The sequence below is a fragment of the Pithys albifrons genome, chromosome Z (assembly GCF_047495875.1).
Source record: "Pithys albifrons albifrons isolate INPA30051 chromosome Z, PitAlb_v1, whole genome shotgun sequence".
NCBI classification, from domain to species: domain Eukaryota; kingdom Metazoa; phylum Chordata; class Aves; order Passeriformes; family Thamnophilidae; genus Pithys; species Pithys albifrons.
Window position 1 is genome coordinate 59578386 of NC_092497.1, and position 20615 is coordinate 59599000.

General features: G+C 45.0%; 1 protein-coding gene across 3 annotated transcripts in view; it reads right to left on the bottom strand.

Moving 5' to 3' along the window:
- Window positions 1-3220, bottom strand: part of FBXL17 (F-box and leucine rich repeat protein 17) — a 294482-nt gene extending 291262 nt beyond the window's left edge. For all 3 annotated transcript variants that reach the window (XM_071580976.1, XM_071580978.1, XM_071580977.1), the window contains exon 1: window positions 2389-3220. In XM_071580976.1, the coding sequence (XP_071437077.1) occupies window positions 2389-3126 (738 nt within the window). In that variant the 5' untranslated portion in view covers window positions 3127-3220. The remainder of the gene's footprint in view (window positions 1-2388) is intronic.
- Window positions 3221-20615: the final 17395 nt, after the last annotated feature.

The following is a 20615-nucleotide window of genomic DNA, read 5'->3' on the forward strand; positions in this document are numbered from 1 at the left end:
GCATCCCAGATCTGATGGGATGGGATGGCAGGGAGGGATTGAACTGCCAGGGGACTGCCCCACTGAGACTCGAACTCAGGTCCTTGGGATTCAGAGTCCAGAGTGCTCTCCTTTACACCACGGGACCACCCCTGAAGGCCTTTAGGCACCTGCATAATCCACTCATCAAGATGCCTGCTTAGAAATCTTAAGTCAAAAGTTGTACAACAGAACAGTATGTTATGGATGCAGCCAAAAAAACTAAACTATGGAATAGTCAGGGGGTAAACATATTGAGAGAGAGAGATCTCAAAAAATCAAACTAATCAACTCAGTTCATAACTATAGCTAAGGATTGAAGGGCAAACTGGGAGGAAGGGAGACAGTGACACAAAAAAACACAAACAAAGCAAACAGTGAGTAGGTTGACTCCAGATGCTGGAATTAACAGCCTACTTTTTCAAAAATATTGCAGAATGAGCTGGATTACAGGGTGACTAAAGAAACAAAAATCACTTGGGGAGCTGGATGTCTGCCCTGATTTCAGCTAGGACAGGGTTCTTGGTACCTTGTACAGTGTTTTGTAGCTGGTACAGAGTAAACTTATTGTGCAACACTTGGTTTTCTCAGTGTCATTTCTTTCTCTGTATCCTATTCACTACAAATATCATTACTAGTAATAGTAAATTTTATTTTGTTTCAGTTATTAAACTGTTCTTATCTCAACTCACAAGGGTTTATTTTCCTCCTCGATTCTCCTGAGTGTCTGTGGCTGAGTGAGTGCCTGCCTGATACTTAGTAGTCAGTTGGGGTTAAAAAACACTTGGTTTGTTAAAAAAACCAAAACAAACAACCAGAAAAAACAAACAACAAAAAAAACCCCAAACAAAAATCAACCAAAAACCCCAAAACAAACAAACAAAAAAAAGGCGCACAAGAATTGAACTTTGAAAGTACACCTAAAATAGACAAGAGATTAAATAACATTTAAACAAGTCATCAGGATGACAGCTTTCACTATTAAAAGAACTGGTTTATGGCAGAGTTATAGATTGATATTTCTGAAAAAGTGAAACTGAGTACTAAAGTAACCACCAAAAAATAGCCATCCCATTGACCAAAAGGCATTTAAATCCTACCAATCAAGTCAGTCCAGTTCAAATCTTAAAACAAGGGAGTATCTAAGAAAAAATTAACAGTGGCAAAGAGATGGATTCTTTTTTTAAAATAACTACAAGACAGTTTCAATTTTACAATCACAGAGAAGATTAATTCAGATGTGACAGCTCCTAAATTTCAAGTATTTACCTAAAATTAATTTGTGTAGTGCATCTATGATATTCCCTTAGTAACACAGTCGTGTGTGCTTAAAAAAAATCAACAAAAAAACCCACAAAAAATTCAAACCAACCAAACATCGCCCAGAACTGGTTTTATGTGCAAGACAGACGGATAAGCAGGATGTTATTGTTTGACAACGAGAGTAAAGGAACTACTTTACGCTGGATGTACAACCAGAAAAATATAGAGAACAGTACGAGTGTTCTGTCTCACAGTCCTGCATTACCTGCTTTAAGTCCAGCCATCTGACCCCGCTGTAAACTCCCGTAATCCTGAAACCTCATTTCCTGTAATCCTGAAATCTTATTCCCCAAAATTTAAAGACACACTCGCATCAAACTGTGGAAAACGTGACGGGCTTCAGCTCCAGCTACACTCGTCTTTTTAGCTAATGTTTAGGGGCAGGAAGTCAATGTAGTGACCATCAGAGTAGCTTAAAAATGGAAAATCGTTCTCAAAAGAGAACAGAACTAAAGGAACCGAAGAACAGTGACACGGACAGGGAAGAAGGGACAGCAGAGAAGGTGAGGCTGCTCTGAGTTACAGCATGAGAGGTCACGAAAGGATGTAATTCAAGAGGGCAACAAACAGACTGACCGCGAGCTCGGTAAAGCCAAAAGTGATTCGCAATATACAGTACTAGAAACTTTTTCCCAATCAACACTGAAAACTCGTCTGTGTAGCTCCGACCCACACAGGAGCACTAAATGCAGTGACAGAATCACAGACTATTCTGAGTTGGAACGGACCCACAGGGATCATCGAGTCCAACTCTTAAGTCAATGGCCCACACAGGGGATTGAACCCATGACCTTGGCATTATTACAACCAAGTTTTAACCAACTGAGCTAATCGCAGGGTCAAATAGAATTCCTCGCCCAGTTCTCCACCAGCGACTTATAAGAGGCCACTCCTGGACGCACATTACGGAGTTCACAGCCACACCATTCCCGGGGCAGCCTCCGGAGCTGTCTGCACCTCCAGCCAGTGGCTCCCAACCAGACGACAAACGCAACCAAAGCCCCCACACCACACCGTGTCCCTGTCCCCAGGGCCGGCCCCACGCACCTTGAGGAGGATGGAGGGCGGCAGCTGGTTGATGTCGGGGTTGGGCGGCGGCAGCGGCTCCGGGCAGCTGTTCCCGGGGTGCTCCAGGGGCTCCTCGCAGCCCGGCTCTCCGCCCCGCTCCCTCTGCTGGGGCTCGCCGCGCTCCCTGCCCTGCTCGGGCGGCGCGGGCGGCGGCGGCGATGCGGGCTGAGCCCCGCCGGGCTGCCCCGCCGGGCTGCCCCCGCCGCTGTCCCCGGGCAGGGCGAGCAGCTGCGGCCCCGCGGGGCAGCGGCAGGCGCCGGGCTCGGGCTCGGGGCCGGGGCCGGGGCCGGGCTGTGCGGCGCAGCGCGGCTGCTTGCAGGGCGGGCAGGCAGGCAGCCCCGCGCCCTTGCGCTTGCACACCATGTCGGGGCACAACTCGCCCGGAGGCCCCAGCAGGCCGCGCACCGGCGAGGGCAGCAGGCCCGAGAGGAAGAGGCGCTGGCGGCGGCCCGGCGGCTCCCAGGCGGCGGGGGCCAGGCGCAGCAGGCGGCGGGCCAGGCGCTGCTCGGCCGCGCTCAGCGGCACCAAGGGCGGCGCGTCCCCGGCGGGCAGCGGCGGCTCCGGGGCGGGCGGGCTGGCGCCGTGCACGACGAAGCACAGCATGCAGGGCCCGCGCAGGAAGCAGCTCCGGCTGCGCGGCGGCGGCACCACCTTCCCCCGCGGGCGGCGGCGCTCCCGGCTCAGGCTCCTTGCCTCCTTCGAGAGCAGGTGGCCCATATAGGAGTGGCGGCGGCGGCGGGAGGGCGGCTGTCACCTGCGGGCGCTGGCGCCGGGCGCTGACATGCTGCCGCCGGGCCGGGGCCGGGGCCGGGCCGGGGCGAGGAGGGAGGCGGCGGGGCTGGTTCCGGGACGCCGGGAGGGAGGGAGGGAAAGGAAAGGAGGGAGGAGGGAGAAGCTTCCGCTCCCGCCCTGGCCTCCCGCGGGAGCGCTGCAGCCGGCGGTGCTGCCGCCAGCGGCGGGGATGGAGGCAGCGAGCTCCGGGTGGCACCGACCCGCGCCCGGGTGTGTGTGCACGGCCCTGCAGGGTGGGGATGGCACGGAGATGTGGGATGTGTGAGTGTGGCAGGGTGGGCACGGGACAGGGGCGTGTGAGGTGTGAGTGTGGGCATCACTGCAGCATTCCTGGGGCCGGGAGGGAGCTCCGGGAGGCACCGACCCGCGCCCGGGTGCGTGAGCACGGCCTTGCAGGGTGGGGATGGCACAGGGGCGTGTGAGGTGTGAGTGTGGCAGGGTGGGCACGGCACAGGGGCGTCTGATGTGTGAGTGTGGCAGGCTGAGGATGGCACAGAGGCGTGTGATGTGTGAGCATCACTGCAGCATCCCTGGGGCCGGGAGCACGCTCTGGGCAGCACCGACCCGTGCCCGGGTGTGTGAACACGGCCCTGAAAGGTGGGCACAGCACGGAGGCGTGGGATGTGTGAGTGTGGCAGGCTGAGGATGGCACAGGTACGTGTGATGTGTGAGTGTAGGCATCACTGCAGCATCCCTGGGGCCGGGAGGGAGCTCCAGGAGGCACCAACCCGCGCCCGGGTGTGTGAGCACGGCCCTGCAGGGTGGGGATGGCACAGGGGCGTGGAATGTGTGAGGGTGTCAGGGTGGGCGCGGCACAGGGGAGTCTGATGTGTGAGTGTGGCAAGGTGTGCACAGCACAGAGGCGTGGGATGTGTGAGTGTGGCAGGGTGGGGATGGCACAGGGGCGTGGGATGTGTGAGTGTGGCAGGGTGAGGATGGCACAGGGGCGTGGGATGTGTGAGTGTGGCAGGGTGGGGATGGCACAGGGGCGTGGGATGTGTGAGCATGGCAGGCTGGGGATGACAGGGGCATGGGATGTATGAATGTGGGCATCACTGCAGCATCCCTGGGGCTGGGAGGCAGCTCCGTACGCACCTGTGGCAGCTGATGCAGGAATACATCCAGGACAATTTGGGATGTCTCCAGAGAGGGAGAATCCGACACCCCCCAGCACTCTGCCACCCGCAAGGTAAAGAAGGTGGTCCTCGTGTTGAGGTGGAACTTCCTGTGTTTCAGTTTATGGCCATTGCTCCTCACCCTGTGGCAGGTGCCACTGAAATGAGCTTGGCACCACCCTCTGACACGCCTTGGAGATATTTATATGCAATAATGAGACCCCCTCTTGGTGTTCTCCAGAGTAAACAGGCCCAGCTCCTACTTCTGTCCTCATTACAGAGATGCTCCAGACCCCTCATCATCTTTGTGGCCTCCGCTGGACCCTGTCCAGTAACTCCTTGTCATATGGGTGTATATGGAGAAAGAGAGAGAGATATGATTGATAGATAGATAGATAGATAGATAGATAGATAGATAGATAGATAGATAGATGTGTGTGTGTATATATGTGTGTGTGTACAAGTATCTGTCAGGGTCTAAAACTACATGATCCACTTAGGGCGGCAAAAACTGAATCATTTGTTAGACACACACTTCACTATATGAAAACTCTGAAGCAGGACATGCAAATAGGGTAAGAACAAAGGAGCTTCAGACACTCTTGTAACATGATTAGTAAACTATTTCTTATCTCACAAGCCAGACAGGGCTATAAAACATAGTCAGGCTTCAATAAACGCGATCTCTGATGTATCTGTTTCAAGGTCTGAGCCTGGATCCTGACATGTTTCTCTATATATATCTGCCCCCTGGAGTCGGGTTATGTGCAGGGCAGTGGCTGAGGTTTTGCAGTGGCAGAGCAACACAAGCTTAGAGACCACCAAAAGCAGTCCCCAAGTTTTCTTCCATCAACACCATCTTCCCTCCAACACACCACAGCAAATACCTGGTTTCTACTGCTTAGTTCATTGTCCAGCCAGAGCCATATGAGCTCATATGAGACCTCTGTCCCCATATTCCCTGCTTCTGAGGGTGCTCACCTCTAACTGCAATATGGTGAACCTTGATGCAGGTGCCTGGACTGTGTAAATCTTTGCAATGTTGTCTGCAATATTTTAATTAAGATCCTGCCTAGTGCCTAGAAAAACCAGTTTGTTTCAGCATTCAGTTCTAAAGTATTGACATAACTTTGTTTAGATGTATAGGTTTAAATACATGTGCAATTTTGTCTTTATTAATAGGTGTTTGGGAAAGGAAAAGGCAACTTACATATCCTGCAGTACTAATATTAAATAACTAAGGGCAGGAGAAGAAATGCACAATACGGAGTAGCACATCTTTTGGCCTTTTGCCCAGGGAGGAGTTATGCTAGGATGAAAATACCGGTGCTGCTGTTATTTTTGTTTGTTACCTCTATTGTTAGTCTTCAGCACCTCTATAAAAATGTTTCCTATGAGAAAAATACTAAATATACCTTAGGATAAAAGTAGAGCAATTGAGTATTTTATCTGGATTTATAACTCAATGAGGTCCATCATTATAAACTGCAACGACTTTTGGCAAGCTCTTTTCCTCCTTGTTGAGAAGAATAGGTTGAAAAGCAGAAGGGTGTTGAGGAGCATCAAGTGACCTTGCAGCTGGAAGTAACCCTTTAGACTATGTGAGCAGCAGGCCAGTGATCCTCTTACATGGACCAGATGTAACAGTGCCTGGTCTCCACTTGTGTAGCTCGGGTTTTGCTTCAGGAATCCCCCAGTTAATGAAGTGACAGATGTAAATTCACTCTTTATATTTTAGCCATGGGATTCTGGTTGTCCCAGCTGCCTGCCTGTGTTCACTCACTTCGTCAGATTCCAAAAATTTATTTCAGTAAGGACAAACCTTCAAACCAAACGTCATTCAGAATAAATGCTGGTGTCTGTCAGGGTAAGGTAGATTTGCAGTGGTCAGAGGAGGCATAGACAAACTCAGGCAGCAGTCTGACCAGAAGGCTTACACCAAAGACAAAGGACTTAGTTACAGCTTTACTTTTATCTACTTTCTTCCACACCGTGTCATCTCATAATTGGTCAGTCAGCTCAGCCATGCATACATGGAAACATTTTACTGGCTAAAAGGTCTCCTGCATTCTGCAGGTGCTTCTTTTTCCCTTAAGGGTGCACTGCAAACTGCTTTCATTCAAGAACACACTCTGAACTGCTCCATATCTATCTCTTCATCAATTACCTCAGACATTAGGGGGTCCGCAGACTTGCTGAGTTAACCCCCATAGGTGTCCTTGAACTTCTTCAGTGTAGGTCCTTCCCACACAGGCTACAGTTCTTCAAGAACTGCTCCAGGGCAGGCCCCTTCCATGGGTACACAGGTCCTGCCAGAAGCCTGCTCCAGAACAGGCTTCTGGTGGGGTCACACTGCCTTTGGACATCCACTTGCTCTGGCCTGGAGTCCTCCATGAGTGTAGGTGGATCTCTGATCCACCATGAACTCATCCTCAGATCACAGTTCACTCTGGTGTTCCAGCCTGTCCAGTACAAAGGAACAGCAGCAAGACCCTGGCCACTTGCCAACCCAGGTGCATTGCCATATCTGTCACCAAACTGTTCCCAGGCACGACACAGGGAGGTGATGAGCAGTGCAGGGAACAGTGAAAGAAAAACGCAGCCACTAAGGAGAACTCGACTACAATATACAGTCAAGAAAGCAAGCCCCGTGGCAAGCACATGAGCCTGCCAAATATTGGTTAAACAGCAACAGCAGCTACTAATTCAGTCGAGCACATTTCAGTCAAATCTGTTGTTTTCTCAAACCTTCATGCCCTACATTGGATGCTGTAAACAATTGTCATGGTTTAACCTCAGCCATTCTTTTTTTTTTTTCATTTGCATCACTTGTCTTTCTAGAGTTTTAATTCTCTCTGGGTTTTTTTCATTTTATTTTATCTCATTTTCTTGCAATTAAACATTACTATTACTATTTTTTGAATATTAAACTCTTGTTACCTCAACACATGAGTTTGTGTCTCAGTTTCATTTCTGTTCTTTCTCTAGTCCACCCTGTGGGAGGGATGGAGTGGGTGGCTGTGTGGTGCTTAGTTAACAGGGTTAAACCCCAACAACTGTGTTTCCCATAAACATGTTTGGTATGGTTATTTTGCCTCCAAGAAGATTACACAATCATAGAATCAATTAGGTTGGGAAAGACCTCTAAGATCGTAAAGTCTGACCCATGAGTGAACATCACCTTGTCAACCAGACCATGGCACTGAGTGCCACATCCAGTTTTTTCCTAAATACCTCAAACGATGATGACTCCACTACCTCCCTGGGCAGTCCATTCCAATGTCTAATCACCTTTTCTGTGAAGAAATTCCTCCTGATGGCCAACCTAAACGCCTCTCAGTGCAACTTAAGACTTGCGTCATCCCACCACCGACAGAGACCGACCCCCACCCGACTCCAGTCTCCTTCAGGGAGTTGTAGAGAGTGAGATCTCCCCTGACCCTCCTCCTCTCCAAGTTAAAAATCCTCAGCTCCCTCAGATGCTGCTCATATGACCTGTGCTCTAGATCCTTCCCCAGCTCCGTTGCCCTCCCAGGAACACACTCCAGCACTTTAATGTCCTTCCTGAGTGGAGAGGCCCAGAACTGGACACAGCACTTGAGGTGTGACCTCACCAGTGCTCAGTACAGGGGGATGGTCACTGACCTGGTCCTGCTGGAAATGGTATTTCTGGCACAAGCCAAGATGTCCTTGGCCTTTTAGGCTCCCTGGGTGCTCTATGGCTCATGTTCAGCTGGTGTCACACAACACCGCCAGGTCCTTTTCCCTCAGGCTGCCCTCCAGCCACTCTGTCCCCACTCTGTACCACTGCAAAGGGTTGTTGTGACCCAGTGGCAAGACCTGGCACTTGGCCTTGTTGATCCTCATCCTGTTGGATTCACCCCATCTATTCAGCCTGTCCAGCTCCAGCTGCAGAGCCCACACAACTTGGTATCATCTGCAAATTTGCCAGGGATAGACTTGATCCCACTGTCCACATCATCCACTCACCCCTGGGGGACACCACTAGTGACCAGATGCCAGCTGGATGCAGGTCTGTTCTCCTCCATCTGGTACAGGCCATCTGCCAGTGCTTAACCCAGCCAAGGTCTGAGCTGTGGGCTGCACTTTTACAGGGAGACAGTGTCAAAGCTTTGCTCAAGTCCCAGTAGACTAAATCCACAGCCTTGCCCTCATCCACTAGGTGGATCACCTGTTCATAAAAGGAGATCAGAAAAAAAAGGGAGGTTGTTCCTCCCAGTGGTTTTATGTCACTGTTATCTCAGAACTAAATACTTTATACGCCTGGGCCACTGCTAGCATGCATAATATGTATCAGGAATCATAATATTTCTGAAGTTGCCATATGTATAAAATTTTTATCACCTTAAATAGGCAAGTTCCAACGATGCTGTCAGGGTGCCATAAACAAGCTTTGGTTTCTCTTTAGTAAACTAAGAAAAACTTTTCACATGCAAACCTACAGGAAGGTTTCAGACCATTTTTCAGGATGGTAGATTGTTCTTTTTCTGATAACCTGCAAAAGCTGAACGCGTTGTAAATTACAATGGTGATGATAAGAAATGCAGGGAAGCACAGGATGCTTCTAGTCAATGCAAGGATTTTAACACTGAGTGTCACTGTTGCTTCATGTAAGGGAGACATGGAAACCACTTGCTATAGAACAGAAGCAGAATAAAATACTACATGATCAAATACCAGCTGAGAAATCTTCATTGCATTAACATCAGAAGACAGATAAAACTAATGGTTCATTTCTTCATTATCACCACTTATATTTCATGAAATTAGAAGTCATAAAACCAGTAACGTGAGAAATCTGAAAGCTAGTACAACTTAGTCTAGGAATTAAGCAGTAAAAGTCCTGCACTTTATGATAGTAAAGGTTTATTAAACACATAGTATTAGATTGTGACATTTTTCAGTCTTATCTCTCTGCTTATTTAAATAAGCCATACAGATGGTGATCCAAGATTAGGACAATGTTTAATTTTGAGATACAAGAGAACACAAGAAATAATTTAAGTTACATACTGTAACTAGTCCTGATACCTCTAAGTGCATGTTCATCTGTATTTCAGGACTGGCCTTTAGAAAACTGGGACCATAACTTTTAGCCATATTGTCAATGTTGAGACATATTAGCTATTTAACTAAAGTAAGAAAGTTTAAAATAGAATTGTTTACTAGTGAGCAGTGCTTGCCCTGAGTCAAGGCCTTTTTTGGTTCCTACCTTACCCCACCTATGAGTGGGCTGGGAGCGCACAGGGAGCTGGGAGGGGACACACATGCGACAGCTGATCCCAGTTAACCAAAGGGATACCCCAGACCACATGGTGTCACACTCTGCAGTAAAACAGGGGGAAGATGAAGGAAGAAGGAGGGACATTCAGAGTGATGACATTTTTCTTCCCAGGTCACAGTTATACATGAAGAGGGCCTGCTTTCCTGAGCATGGCTGAACATCAGCCTGCCCATGGGGAGAGGTGAATGAATTCCTTGTTTTGCTTTGCTTGCACATTCACCCATTAAACTGTTTCCATCTCAACCCACAAGTTTTCTCACCATTTCCCATCCAGTCCTCTCCCCCATCCCACTGGGAGCAATGAGTGAGTGGACATGTGGGGGTGAGCTGCTGGCTGGGGTTGAACCACATCAGTGCCCTTAGTCTACATGACTATGAACAGAGGTTCCTCAGTTCTCTATTCCTGTAGACCTACAGTTTTTGTCAAGCTCAAAGGCTGAACAGTTATGGAACAGTGAAGTACTGCTGGTGGAGAGGAGATCTCAGCTAAAAGACTGGATTGGGTTAACTCACTCCACAAAACTTGCTGGCTTCTGCTCTGACAAGGTGCTGGGGGTGGAGAAAATACCCTTCCTCCTGGCTGCTTTTGCCACAGAGAAGGATGTATGTTAGGATGTGGCAATAGGAGAGTCCACTGGACTGCATTGGATGAGCATTGATGTGATGTGATGTGATATGATGTGATATGATGATATGGAACTTCAGGTATAGGAGTGAGGAAAAAGGGAAGGGAGGAAACAAAACCAAAAAAAAAAGGTAAAAGCAGATATCTTCCTTCAGTCTCTAATTTCAAATCTGTCACTGCCAGTTTTTCTCATTTTACCCAATTGTCCTGACTCTGGGATAAAACCTGAGGTGAGCCTGTTTCTTGCACAAGTAGAGGGGGTACAGGCTGAAAGGCACTGCTGTCTCTTTTTTTGTGTGCTGACTGAAACGATCAACCCAACAGAATTTGCTCATAGCAAAATGGAAAATGAAAAACCTATAATGGTTTTTCAATTGGGAGTTGCTCAGAAGAGCAGCATATAAGACAGCAAGGGCAATTTTTCATTCATTTTTTGCAGACAATGGATGGCAGGAGGTGTATTTTGTCCTGCTGGGAAAATAGAAGATATAAATACTTATCTATAAATATAAAACTACCCTGAAGAAGCTCTTCCAGATTTATGAAAGGAGAACAGGAATCACCTCCAATGTGAAGCTTGCAAATGCCCTCTGAAAGGTGATTTACAGCACAAATGCATGAAACTGGTGGGCTGTTCTGGGAAGGGACAGAGACCCAGCTATCAATTACCTGGGAAGATGACACCTATGTAAGTGCATGTCATTACTATGATCATGCCTGGAGATTTTATTTCTACAGTCTCTCATTTTATCTGGAAATGTGGAAGTACCCTTGGGCCTGTAAATTTTTTCCATGCTTTGACACAGTGGAAGCAGGAGTTACCTGAGCAACTTCTTAAGAGCAGGCTGATTGTGTTTGCTTTTTCATCCAGTGCTACAGCTGGGAGAAAGGATGATAGGCAAGTTTCAGCTACCTTCATTTGCCAGCACTTCCATTTCTACAACATTTAGAACAACAGTAAGCTTGGTGTTTCAAAAGCATTACTTCCACGGAGTAAATTTTCCTTTATTGTGTTATTTTTTTTCTAGTGGTGAATGATGGTTGATTAATAAGATTTATTTAGGCCTGTGGTGAATATATTTCATATAATAAGACTAATAACCACAGGTTATCACACTTAGGTCACTTACTTACTTTCTCACAGAAAAGAAAGGTAAGTGTCTTTATAAAGTTTTACCTGAAAATCTACAGAAACCTTTAAATTCCTTCAGCATACACAAAAATATTTCCTTTTTCCATCCCCTCCTTCCTACCATCACCTCATCAAGTATGACTGCCTGATATTTTGTAATATTAAAAATTGTTGTTAAATTTCATGCTGACTTTGCTTCACAATAATTTTAAATGTCAAATTTTCATATTTCAATGAGCTGAGTGTTAATTACTGAGGGTCAGAAGAAGCATGCTCTTCCTTTCTGTGGGATAGGCAGATTCAGTCATGTGTGCCTGCTCCTGATGGACCAGGAGGTAGTTCTTCCAGGATTAGAAAACTCCAACTGATACTTCAACAGCATTTATGCTCTATGCCACATACATTGTAATTATGCAAGGAGACTCCCAAGAGATATAGTCAGAGCATTATTGAACACCTATTCAAGGGAGAGCTCTATTTGGTTTACAATTTTGTCCACAGTATTAGAAAATTTTAAAAGAAAGCATAAAAGAGACTGAATGAATTCACAGATTTTTTTTCTGACACAAAAGGCTTAAGTAGAAATAAAATTAAAAAAAGGTAGGAAAATTATAGGACAGGGACAGCTCTTACAGTGAGCCCAGACATGAAACAGAGTTTGAGGGGAGTAATGTCACATGGCCCTTATTCTGAAGACAGTAGAGATTCAAATCTCAGTCTGTTCAGTGTGGGAGGTTTGTATTTTATTATGTTTTTCAGGACTGGGTGGACAAGTTGGGAAGAAAATTTTAGAAGCCATGAAGTATGAAGATTAATTATATCATAAAATTTCTAAAAATATTGTTCTTCTGGGAACAAAAAATGGTTCTTTGGAGAATGGGAGGAATCTCTTTAAAGGAATAAGTTTCCCAACACTAACACCGCATGTGAACAAATAAAAGAATATTCCAGCACAGAGAAAAGTAAGACTTCATTTGAAATCAGAGAATTTCCACTTAGATTACAGTTTCAGAAACAGCACAAATGAGAAGTAAAACATCATGACTTCTGTGAGGACTTAATCTAGAATTTGACTTCTCCTTCAAAGGATATTAAGGAATATAAAAAGCCCACCTAATTTTAACTGACTTGCATGCTTATTTGAAAATGGCAATCGGGATCTGGCTGCTTTTGATTTGTGTTTTGTTGGCTGCTGCTGTGTTCCAACTAAATACAATATTTATGTATTATAAAGCCATATCCTGCCAGTACAGTGAGACAGCAGCAGCAGCTCACGTTATTAAAAAAATACTTTGGGGAAAATGAAAGCATTGGATTTTGCATTCCAATAAGACTAACAGTTCTGTCTCTGTTTGTAGTTTAAGCCCAGCCAGCAGCCAAGCCCCACACAGCCACTCGCTCACTCCACCACCAGAGGGATCAGGGAGACAATCAGGAGGTAGGCTGGGATTCAAACAGTCTAATAGGGAAGGTAAAAGCCATGCACACAAGCAAAAGGAAACAAGGAATGAATTCACTGCTTCCCATGTTCAGCCATCTCCAGGAGAGCAGGGTCCCCATCAATGGGAAGGCACACACCATCACTCCAAACAGCTCTCCCTTCCTCCTTTTTTTCCCACTTTATACACTGAGCATGATGCCACATGGTCTGGAATATCCGTTTGGCCAGCTGGGGTCACCTGTCCCAGCTGTGTGTCCTCCAAACCTCCCATGCACCCCCATTCTCCTCTCCAGCGTGGCAGTGCAAGGAGCAGAAAAGCCTTGGCTCTGTGTAAGCCCTGCTTAGCAATAGCAAAAACATCTCTATTAATCAACCCTGTATTCAGCACAAATCTAAAATACAGCCCCATACTAGTCACTGTGAAGCAAATTAATTCCACTTAGACAAAACCAGCACAATGTTGAAATGGAAGGCTTGGCTGCTTATCTATACCTTTAAATATGTGATCTTCATTAGGAACTGCTGCACTGTCTAATTCATTATGTGTTTCTCATGGCTGATCAGCTCAGCTCAGGGCATTGCAAGAGGAAAAGCAAAGTTATTGTTACTACTCTGCTGAATACTTGGGCAATATATACTGTACAATTACCTGTTTAAGGTAAACTGCCTTTTTCTGAATTGTTCTGTGGATACAATCATCTGATGTTCAAATGCCACCTTAAAGTTCTATTTTGCTGGGAGGAAAGAAAAGAAGTATAAATACAAAATGTAATTTCAACCCACTTATTTGTAATAGTTTTCACTCTGCTTTCACAGTGACCTGCCTGTGTGCTGACAACATGCAGTGTGAATATGTGGAAGTGCTGAGCTGTCAGGGTCTCTTGTATGGCTGTAATCTTAACTGTTCATCTCTCATTACATCGAGGTAAATAGTTGGATGTTTTCATTAATGTTTCACCCAACATAACGTCGAAGTGTCTTTAGGTAGTGGTGACCCTATTTCCAAAGATAGAAGGCAATGCTTCAAGATCCCCTTCTATTTTATGCAAGGTACCAATCTCTTATCCGGATGAGCTCAGAAGTAACAGGCTTTTTGTTTGTTTGAGATGGGGACCTCAGCAATTAAAAAACCCTCGTACTGGTAAACATGAAATATGGTCTGCCTAAAGATGGCAGTATTTGATTGGGAAGAGTAAATCCTGGAGAGAAATGCAGCTTGGATCCTGTTTTATTATTCATTGTAGCACAGCACCTAAGTGACAGGCTGTCAATAATTACAGGGAGGGTAGGAGAAGAGAGGGCACATGTTTCACAGTCTTCTGACCTGCCATAATTTTTCCTTCTCTCTCAGCATGAAGATTCTCTAGTGAGTGTATAATAATAATAATAATCTATTTTCAGTCATTACAACACTCACATTCCAGTCTCCAGAAATCATTTCCTAGGAAGCCCTTCATTTCAATTTTTATTTTCATTTTAATAATTTGCCAATTAGGATTTGTCCTTCCATAAAGTGACAATGCCAAAAATGTCAGCACTACAGTGTTTCCATTTCACAGCTTTTGTGTTTGAGCATACCTTGAATTTACAGTACTAAAAATAATTTTGTATCAAAATATTTAAAGATTAGCTATGAAGTACCATATTGAAGATAAAATTTTATGCAGCTACAAAGGGGCTACCAGCTTAGAACAAAATGAAGTAGATAAAATCAACAGAATAATTACAGTTGCCTTGTAGCAAATTTCTTCTTTAGAGGAGCTTTATATGAAAATCATATGTGGATAAGCAAACAAACCAGCCTAAATAATCAAATAAAAGGTTATCTTAAACAGAAATCTTGAGCTAGTCTTATTTTCAATGTACCTGTGGAAGTCCTGTCTGCATTGTGGATGTGTGCTTTTTTCACCATTCCAAATAATTAATTTCTTAGGGTTGCATGAGTGTAAGAAGCTCATTTTGTTGCTTTGATTAAAGACTGCACAATGTTTCTGGTGTCAATGCAAGTCGTAAGCGGCCATCATAACTACAATGCTCTTGGCTGCTGACAGAGATGAGAAATTGTTTTCTGGTAGCGTGGCCACTTTTCACTATTTATGATAGTTGCTTCCAAAGTAGAAGTGTGGTTCTCAAACTGGGTTATTTGGCTTGAAAGATCAGAAGAAAGGTATTAGTGGTGGTCCACAGGGCTCCATCTTAAGCCCAGTGCTCTTCAACCTCTTCATTAATGGCTTGGATTCAGGACTCAAAGGTACAGTAAGTTTGCTGATGACACAAAATTGGAAGGAGCTGTTGATTCCCTTGAAGGCAGGGAGGTCCTGCGGGGAGACCTGGACACATCAGGGGCTGGGCAATCACCAACTATATGAAGTTCAACAAGGACCAGTGCCAGATTCTGCACCTGGGATAGGGCAATCCTGAATGTATGGATAGACTGGGGATGAGATGCGGGAAAGCGATGCCATGGAAAGGGCTCTGGGGCTCCTGGTCCATGGCAAGCTGGACATGAGTCAGCAGTGCCCTGGCAGCCAGGAGGGCCAACCATGTCCTGGGGGGCATCAGGCACAGCATCACCAGCTGGGCAAGGGAGGGGTTTGTCCCGTTCTGCTCTGCTCTGGGACAGCTCAGCTTGGATATTGTAATGGTTTTGGGCATTACAATATAAGAAAGACATTAAGTCATTAGAGTGTCCAAAGGAGGACTAAAAAGATGGTGAAGGGCCTGGAGGGGAAGTGTGTGAGGAGCAGCTGAGGGCACTTGGTGTGTTCATCTGGAGAAGAGGAGACTGAGGGGAGACCTCGTTGCAGCTACAACTTCCTTGTGAGGGGAAGACGTGGGACAGGCACTGATCTCTGCTCTGTGGGGACCAGTGACAGGACTTGAGGGAATGATCTAAAGTTCTGTCGAGGAGATTTAAGTTGGATATCAGAAAAAAAGTTTCTTCCCCCAGAGAGTGTTTGGGCACTGAACAGGCCCCCCAGGGCAATGGGCACAGCACGAAACCTGACAGAGCTCAAGAAGTATTTGGACAATTTTCTCAGGTACGGGATGTGACCCTTGGGGCTGTCCAGTGCACAGGGCCTGGAGCTGGACTTTGATGATCCTTGTGGGTCCCTTCCAATTTAGAATAGTCTGTGATTCTGTCAAAACTGAGGCATGGTTTCATAAATTCTCTCCTCACCATAACCAGATATAAACTCTTCCGCTAATAAATGCTGTTCAATAGATCATGAGACTGGTTGGGCATCTTTATGGCAGATTCTGGTAACATGCCACACATACTTCTAATCCCATAAAAACGTAAAGTTAAGCATCTGACTTATTTCCTGTAAAAGAGGTGATGTCTTCTGTTCCTTGTTCATCATTGATGCAGGAATTTTGCTTTCCATCCTCTCTTGTTTATGGTACTTTTAATACCACAGCCTGTTTTCATCCATTTTACAGACTAGTGTGTGCTCTGTTGTCACATTCAAATACCATGCATCAGGAAAGGGACAATAGCTTTTAGTAACTCTCACAGCTGAAAGTGATTATGAAATGTGACCAAACCTGTATCAGTCAAGTTTTGGTCACGTTAGAAGAAGAATTCACCTTGAAACAGGTTTGTGAGCATTGGCAGCCAGCAGCTGCCTGCTACCAAGACAAGGCAGGTAGCAGTGAAGATTGGCTTGTCTGTCCCATGTGCTGTCAGGGAACTGTTCAAGTGACAGACACACATTTACATCTGGACAGAGAAGAGGAAGCCTTTGAGTCTACAGCAGTGTTCAAATTTTGTACCTGAGTATGTGACAAGACACCAGAACTGTTAACCAGTACCCCAGAAACTGGACATTTATTCTTTGTTTTTTTAAGATTTTTGTTTTGTGTTTGTGCCTGGGCTAAAGAGGTCACAATTGTTGTAGAGACAGACAAAGAAAGGAGAACATGCATGGCAATGTTCATGCACTTGACATTTTAAGTAGTTCCTGATTTTGGCTGGGGTCATTATTTCTATGTCTTGTCAGCAGATTTCACCTCATTTAAGTATGTCTTGGAGAGTGGTCTTGGACAGGATTTATAATAAAATCAGTCACAGTAATTTAGAAGTGTTAAATGGGAGGAATTTTTAAAAACTGGAAAGTGTTTTGAGGCATTGTTTCTAAACAGGATTCATTCATGTACTTTTAAGTATAAAAAAAAAACAACAACCAACCAACCACATCACACCCATTGCCTTTACCCCCTTAAACCTCTAAGGAAGAGGAACAGGGAAATTACATTGCAGGGAAATTATATTGCAGGCAGGCGCAGAGAGAGAATACAGTTCTGACTGTGTATAGCATGTCTAAATATAGGAGTAGATGCTAAAACCTTCTGAGAAGAACACCTGCCAAGATAAGATTCTCTGATTTTTGTTTAATAGAAATAAGTCAGGCAAGTTAAAGAGGATTTTGACTTGATAACCCCCAAGATAGCAAGTAAGACAGTCCATGATAACTTGTCATGAAGACAGATGTTTAAAGAATCACTTTCAAACAAAATTAGTAAGAAATCTTTATCATAAATTTATAAGCTAATAATGTAATTCATGTTATATTATCTTCCTTTTATGATTGAACTCTTCTTCATCCCTCTGACCTGCCCAAAAATGTTTGTTTCAAGCAGGTAAACAACAGAATGGCTGAAAACAGGTGACTCCTAGTGCTGCATTTCACTGCCTCATTAGAATCTTTCTGTTAGGGTGATAGTATAAACTTAAAACATTGGCAGATGGATATATGTATAAAATATAATCAAGAATGGATGAAATATTTTTAAAAGGTAGTCTTCCTGTTTGTAGCAACATTTTTAGGCAGTGCTGTCTGAGTATAAAAGAAAACTAAGATGTCTATTGGGACTATGAAGGGACCTCTTCCCAAAACCCACCACAACTTTTGGAATTAAGAGACTTTAATCAGAAAATTTATAGGAAAGGATAACAGTTTTTAGTACGAATATATATGTATATTTATATAAATAACAACAAAAAAAGAGACTAGAACAAACAGCAACATTGTAACCAAAATAACTTTTAACCAGACCAAGGCCTATCTCTGCCCCTTCCGTGCAGTTCTATTTGCAGATAGCAAGAGGTGATGCCACGGGAGGCAGCAGCTGTAAAAGTCACTCATGGGCTCTGGAGAGGCAGAGGGAGAGACCAGGGAGAGGTGGTGATTCCAAAAAACTCATGTGGGAATGGCAGCCAAAGGGACAGGCTGGAACCTTTCCCCTGGGCAGTGTAAGGTCCCTCTCCTTGTCCTTTGTCCAAAAGCATTGCGGGGATGGTGGATTAGCAATTCCTCTGCAAGTGGTGTCAGCACTCAGGGAGTCTGTAGCAAATCCCGGCAAGGGTGACTCTCTCTATGAAGGACAGCACAGGGATGAAAGAGAAAAGAGACCAAAAAAACCCCTAGTTTTGTGAAATTTCTAATTCTGCTTTGCAAAGTGTTGTTCGCATATCAAGGCCACTGGAAAAGTGAAGAAGTGCTGGAGTTGCTTTGTTGTGGTACCCACTGTCCAGCAATTCTAGAGACCAGAGTACCATAGAGTAGAAGCCATACATTAAAGTAAGCTAGACACTTCAATAGGATGAAATGGTAAAGATTCAAGATTTTGGAGAGTTAGAGCCAAGATTTTACAAGTTTGACAGGTTATGTCACTGAACAAAGAGAAGGCAGAAGCCCAACAGTGATGAAGAAGCTTCAAGATCACCCAAGGAATGAAGTCAGGAGACCACTACCCAAATTCAAAGCCAAAAAAGCTCCACCCAAGATTTAGTTCAATCATTAATATGGAAATTAGAAGGTGTTAACTATGAACTTAAGACTATAAATGGCTCATTTTACACAAACAAATTAGGCAAGTTTTTGCCCAGTATGAACTGGCTTGCCTCCAACATTGTCAATAAATACCTTTACTGCAAAAAATACAAAAAACTTCTTAGCAGTTATTTATTTTGAAGCATTTTTTCCTATCGGGGAGCACAGAGTTATGGGGCTGAGCCAAGGGAGCTCCCTCCAAGTGCTTCCACCAGTCCAGCAAATAGTGGTTGGTTTCCCCACAGCAGCCAGAGGAGAGAAGTGTGGCAAAAAAAGCCAGAAAAACCTCTCTCCTCCTGCTCCAGCTCCCCCAGTTCTCTCATCAAGCTGGAATGCAAAGCTGTCAGCCATCCCTTTGTTAGCTGGTTCTAGGAGCAGGTAGCAGGGGCTGGGCTCCAGCTCCCAAACCTCTGTTGGTAAGGGAGAGAAAAAAATTCCATATAAGATTTTTAAACTATAAGAAGTGCCAACTCCCTTCAGTCTCTGTCTTTGAAAAGAAATTGGGGTCTCTGCCAGAATTCATGTTAACTACTGCTGGCATAATCCTACAGGCAAACTTGCCCTTTATCTGGAAGTAGCAGCTGCAGCACCACATTTCAGAGAAATTGTGTCTCTCAGAAATCTCTCAAAATTTCACTACCTTGCTCCCATAGGAGGAGCTCTATTAAACACTTGTACTTGTGCAAAATGCATGTCCCTAAAATGAAAGGAATATCTAACAGGCAATATAAAAAATCTAGGAAGATGAGAGGCATCTTGAAAGGTTATATGAATGCTGCTGTTAGGATGGTTTCTGTTCCTGCCATTTTTGCATATTTTAGTAAGAAGGGACACATTCCTAAGAGGTTGACTCATACTGAGTGAAATGCACATATCTTCCACGTTATCATGGCAGGCATATGTAAGTGATATTATTATAATATCAACCAGCCTCACTGAAAAAAGAAATACCTTTCTGTGTGCACAAGGCTATTTGGGTTCCATGATGTCCTGTGACTGAAGGATGGTGGGGAACAAAGCTTGTCGAATTAAAAAACACATAAAATATGCTTTGTTCAACTCGTGCACATTTTAATCTTTCCTACCGGTATGTTTGCAAAGAGGGACAGAGATTGTTTCAAACCATGTTTGCTCTGACTTACCTTTAAACTATCCCACTTGCTGTATGCAACACTGCACTTGCATTGTGGAATGTTAGATAGATGGATCTGATAGATTTTATCCATGTGCAAAGCCTGGCATAGCTCTCTGAGAATTTAGGTTGGGAGGTCAAGTCCTGAATAATGTCCTGCTACAATTCTGCTGCACTACAAGTTTAAATGCAGGGTCTTGCTGCAAAAGCACATTGAGTGTGTAGGAACTGACAGACAGCTGCGGACAGCTGTTATCTCCTGCATTCAGTGCAAGACTTACAGGATTGGCTGATGATTTGTCCTAGTTCAGCAGGCAGGACCATCTTATCACTGTGTGGGTGTGACCAAAGTTGTGTATTCCACATCCTCTATGACATTTCCCATGAACTGTTAACAAAGGACCATTTGCAGCAGCTGCCCAGGGCACACCTGACCCCTCAGAATATAAGTTGGGTGTGAAAGAAGCCTGTGAGATAAGAGCTGGGATAACTCCCCTCTGGGGAGTCGTCAGCACCTCCACACCCAGCCTGAGGAGTCATGTCGGCTAATGGGCCAACAACGATTCCAAAAATACCCCATGAAACACCCTCACAAAGTCAGAGCACCCATTGTGGAACTCCCTGCCCTGGGGGAGGGACTGGGTGTTTCCACCTGGACCTGAGGGTATATAATCTTGGGGTTTGGAGACCTCTGGGACCATTTGTCAGATCCAGAGGAGGAGCAGAACCTTGACAGGACTGTGACCACTACTCTTGGCCAGACTGTGACGGTCATCTGCACCAACAGGGTTTTTTCACTTCCTCTTATTTTGGACTCCAGGGAACAA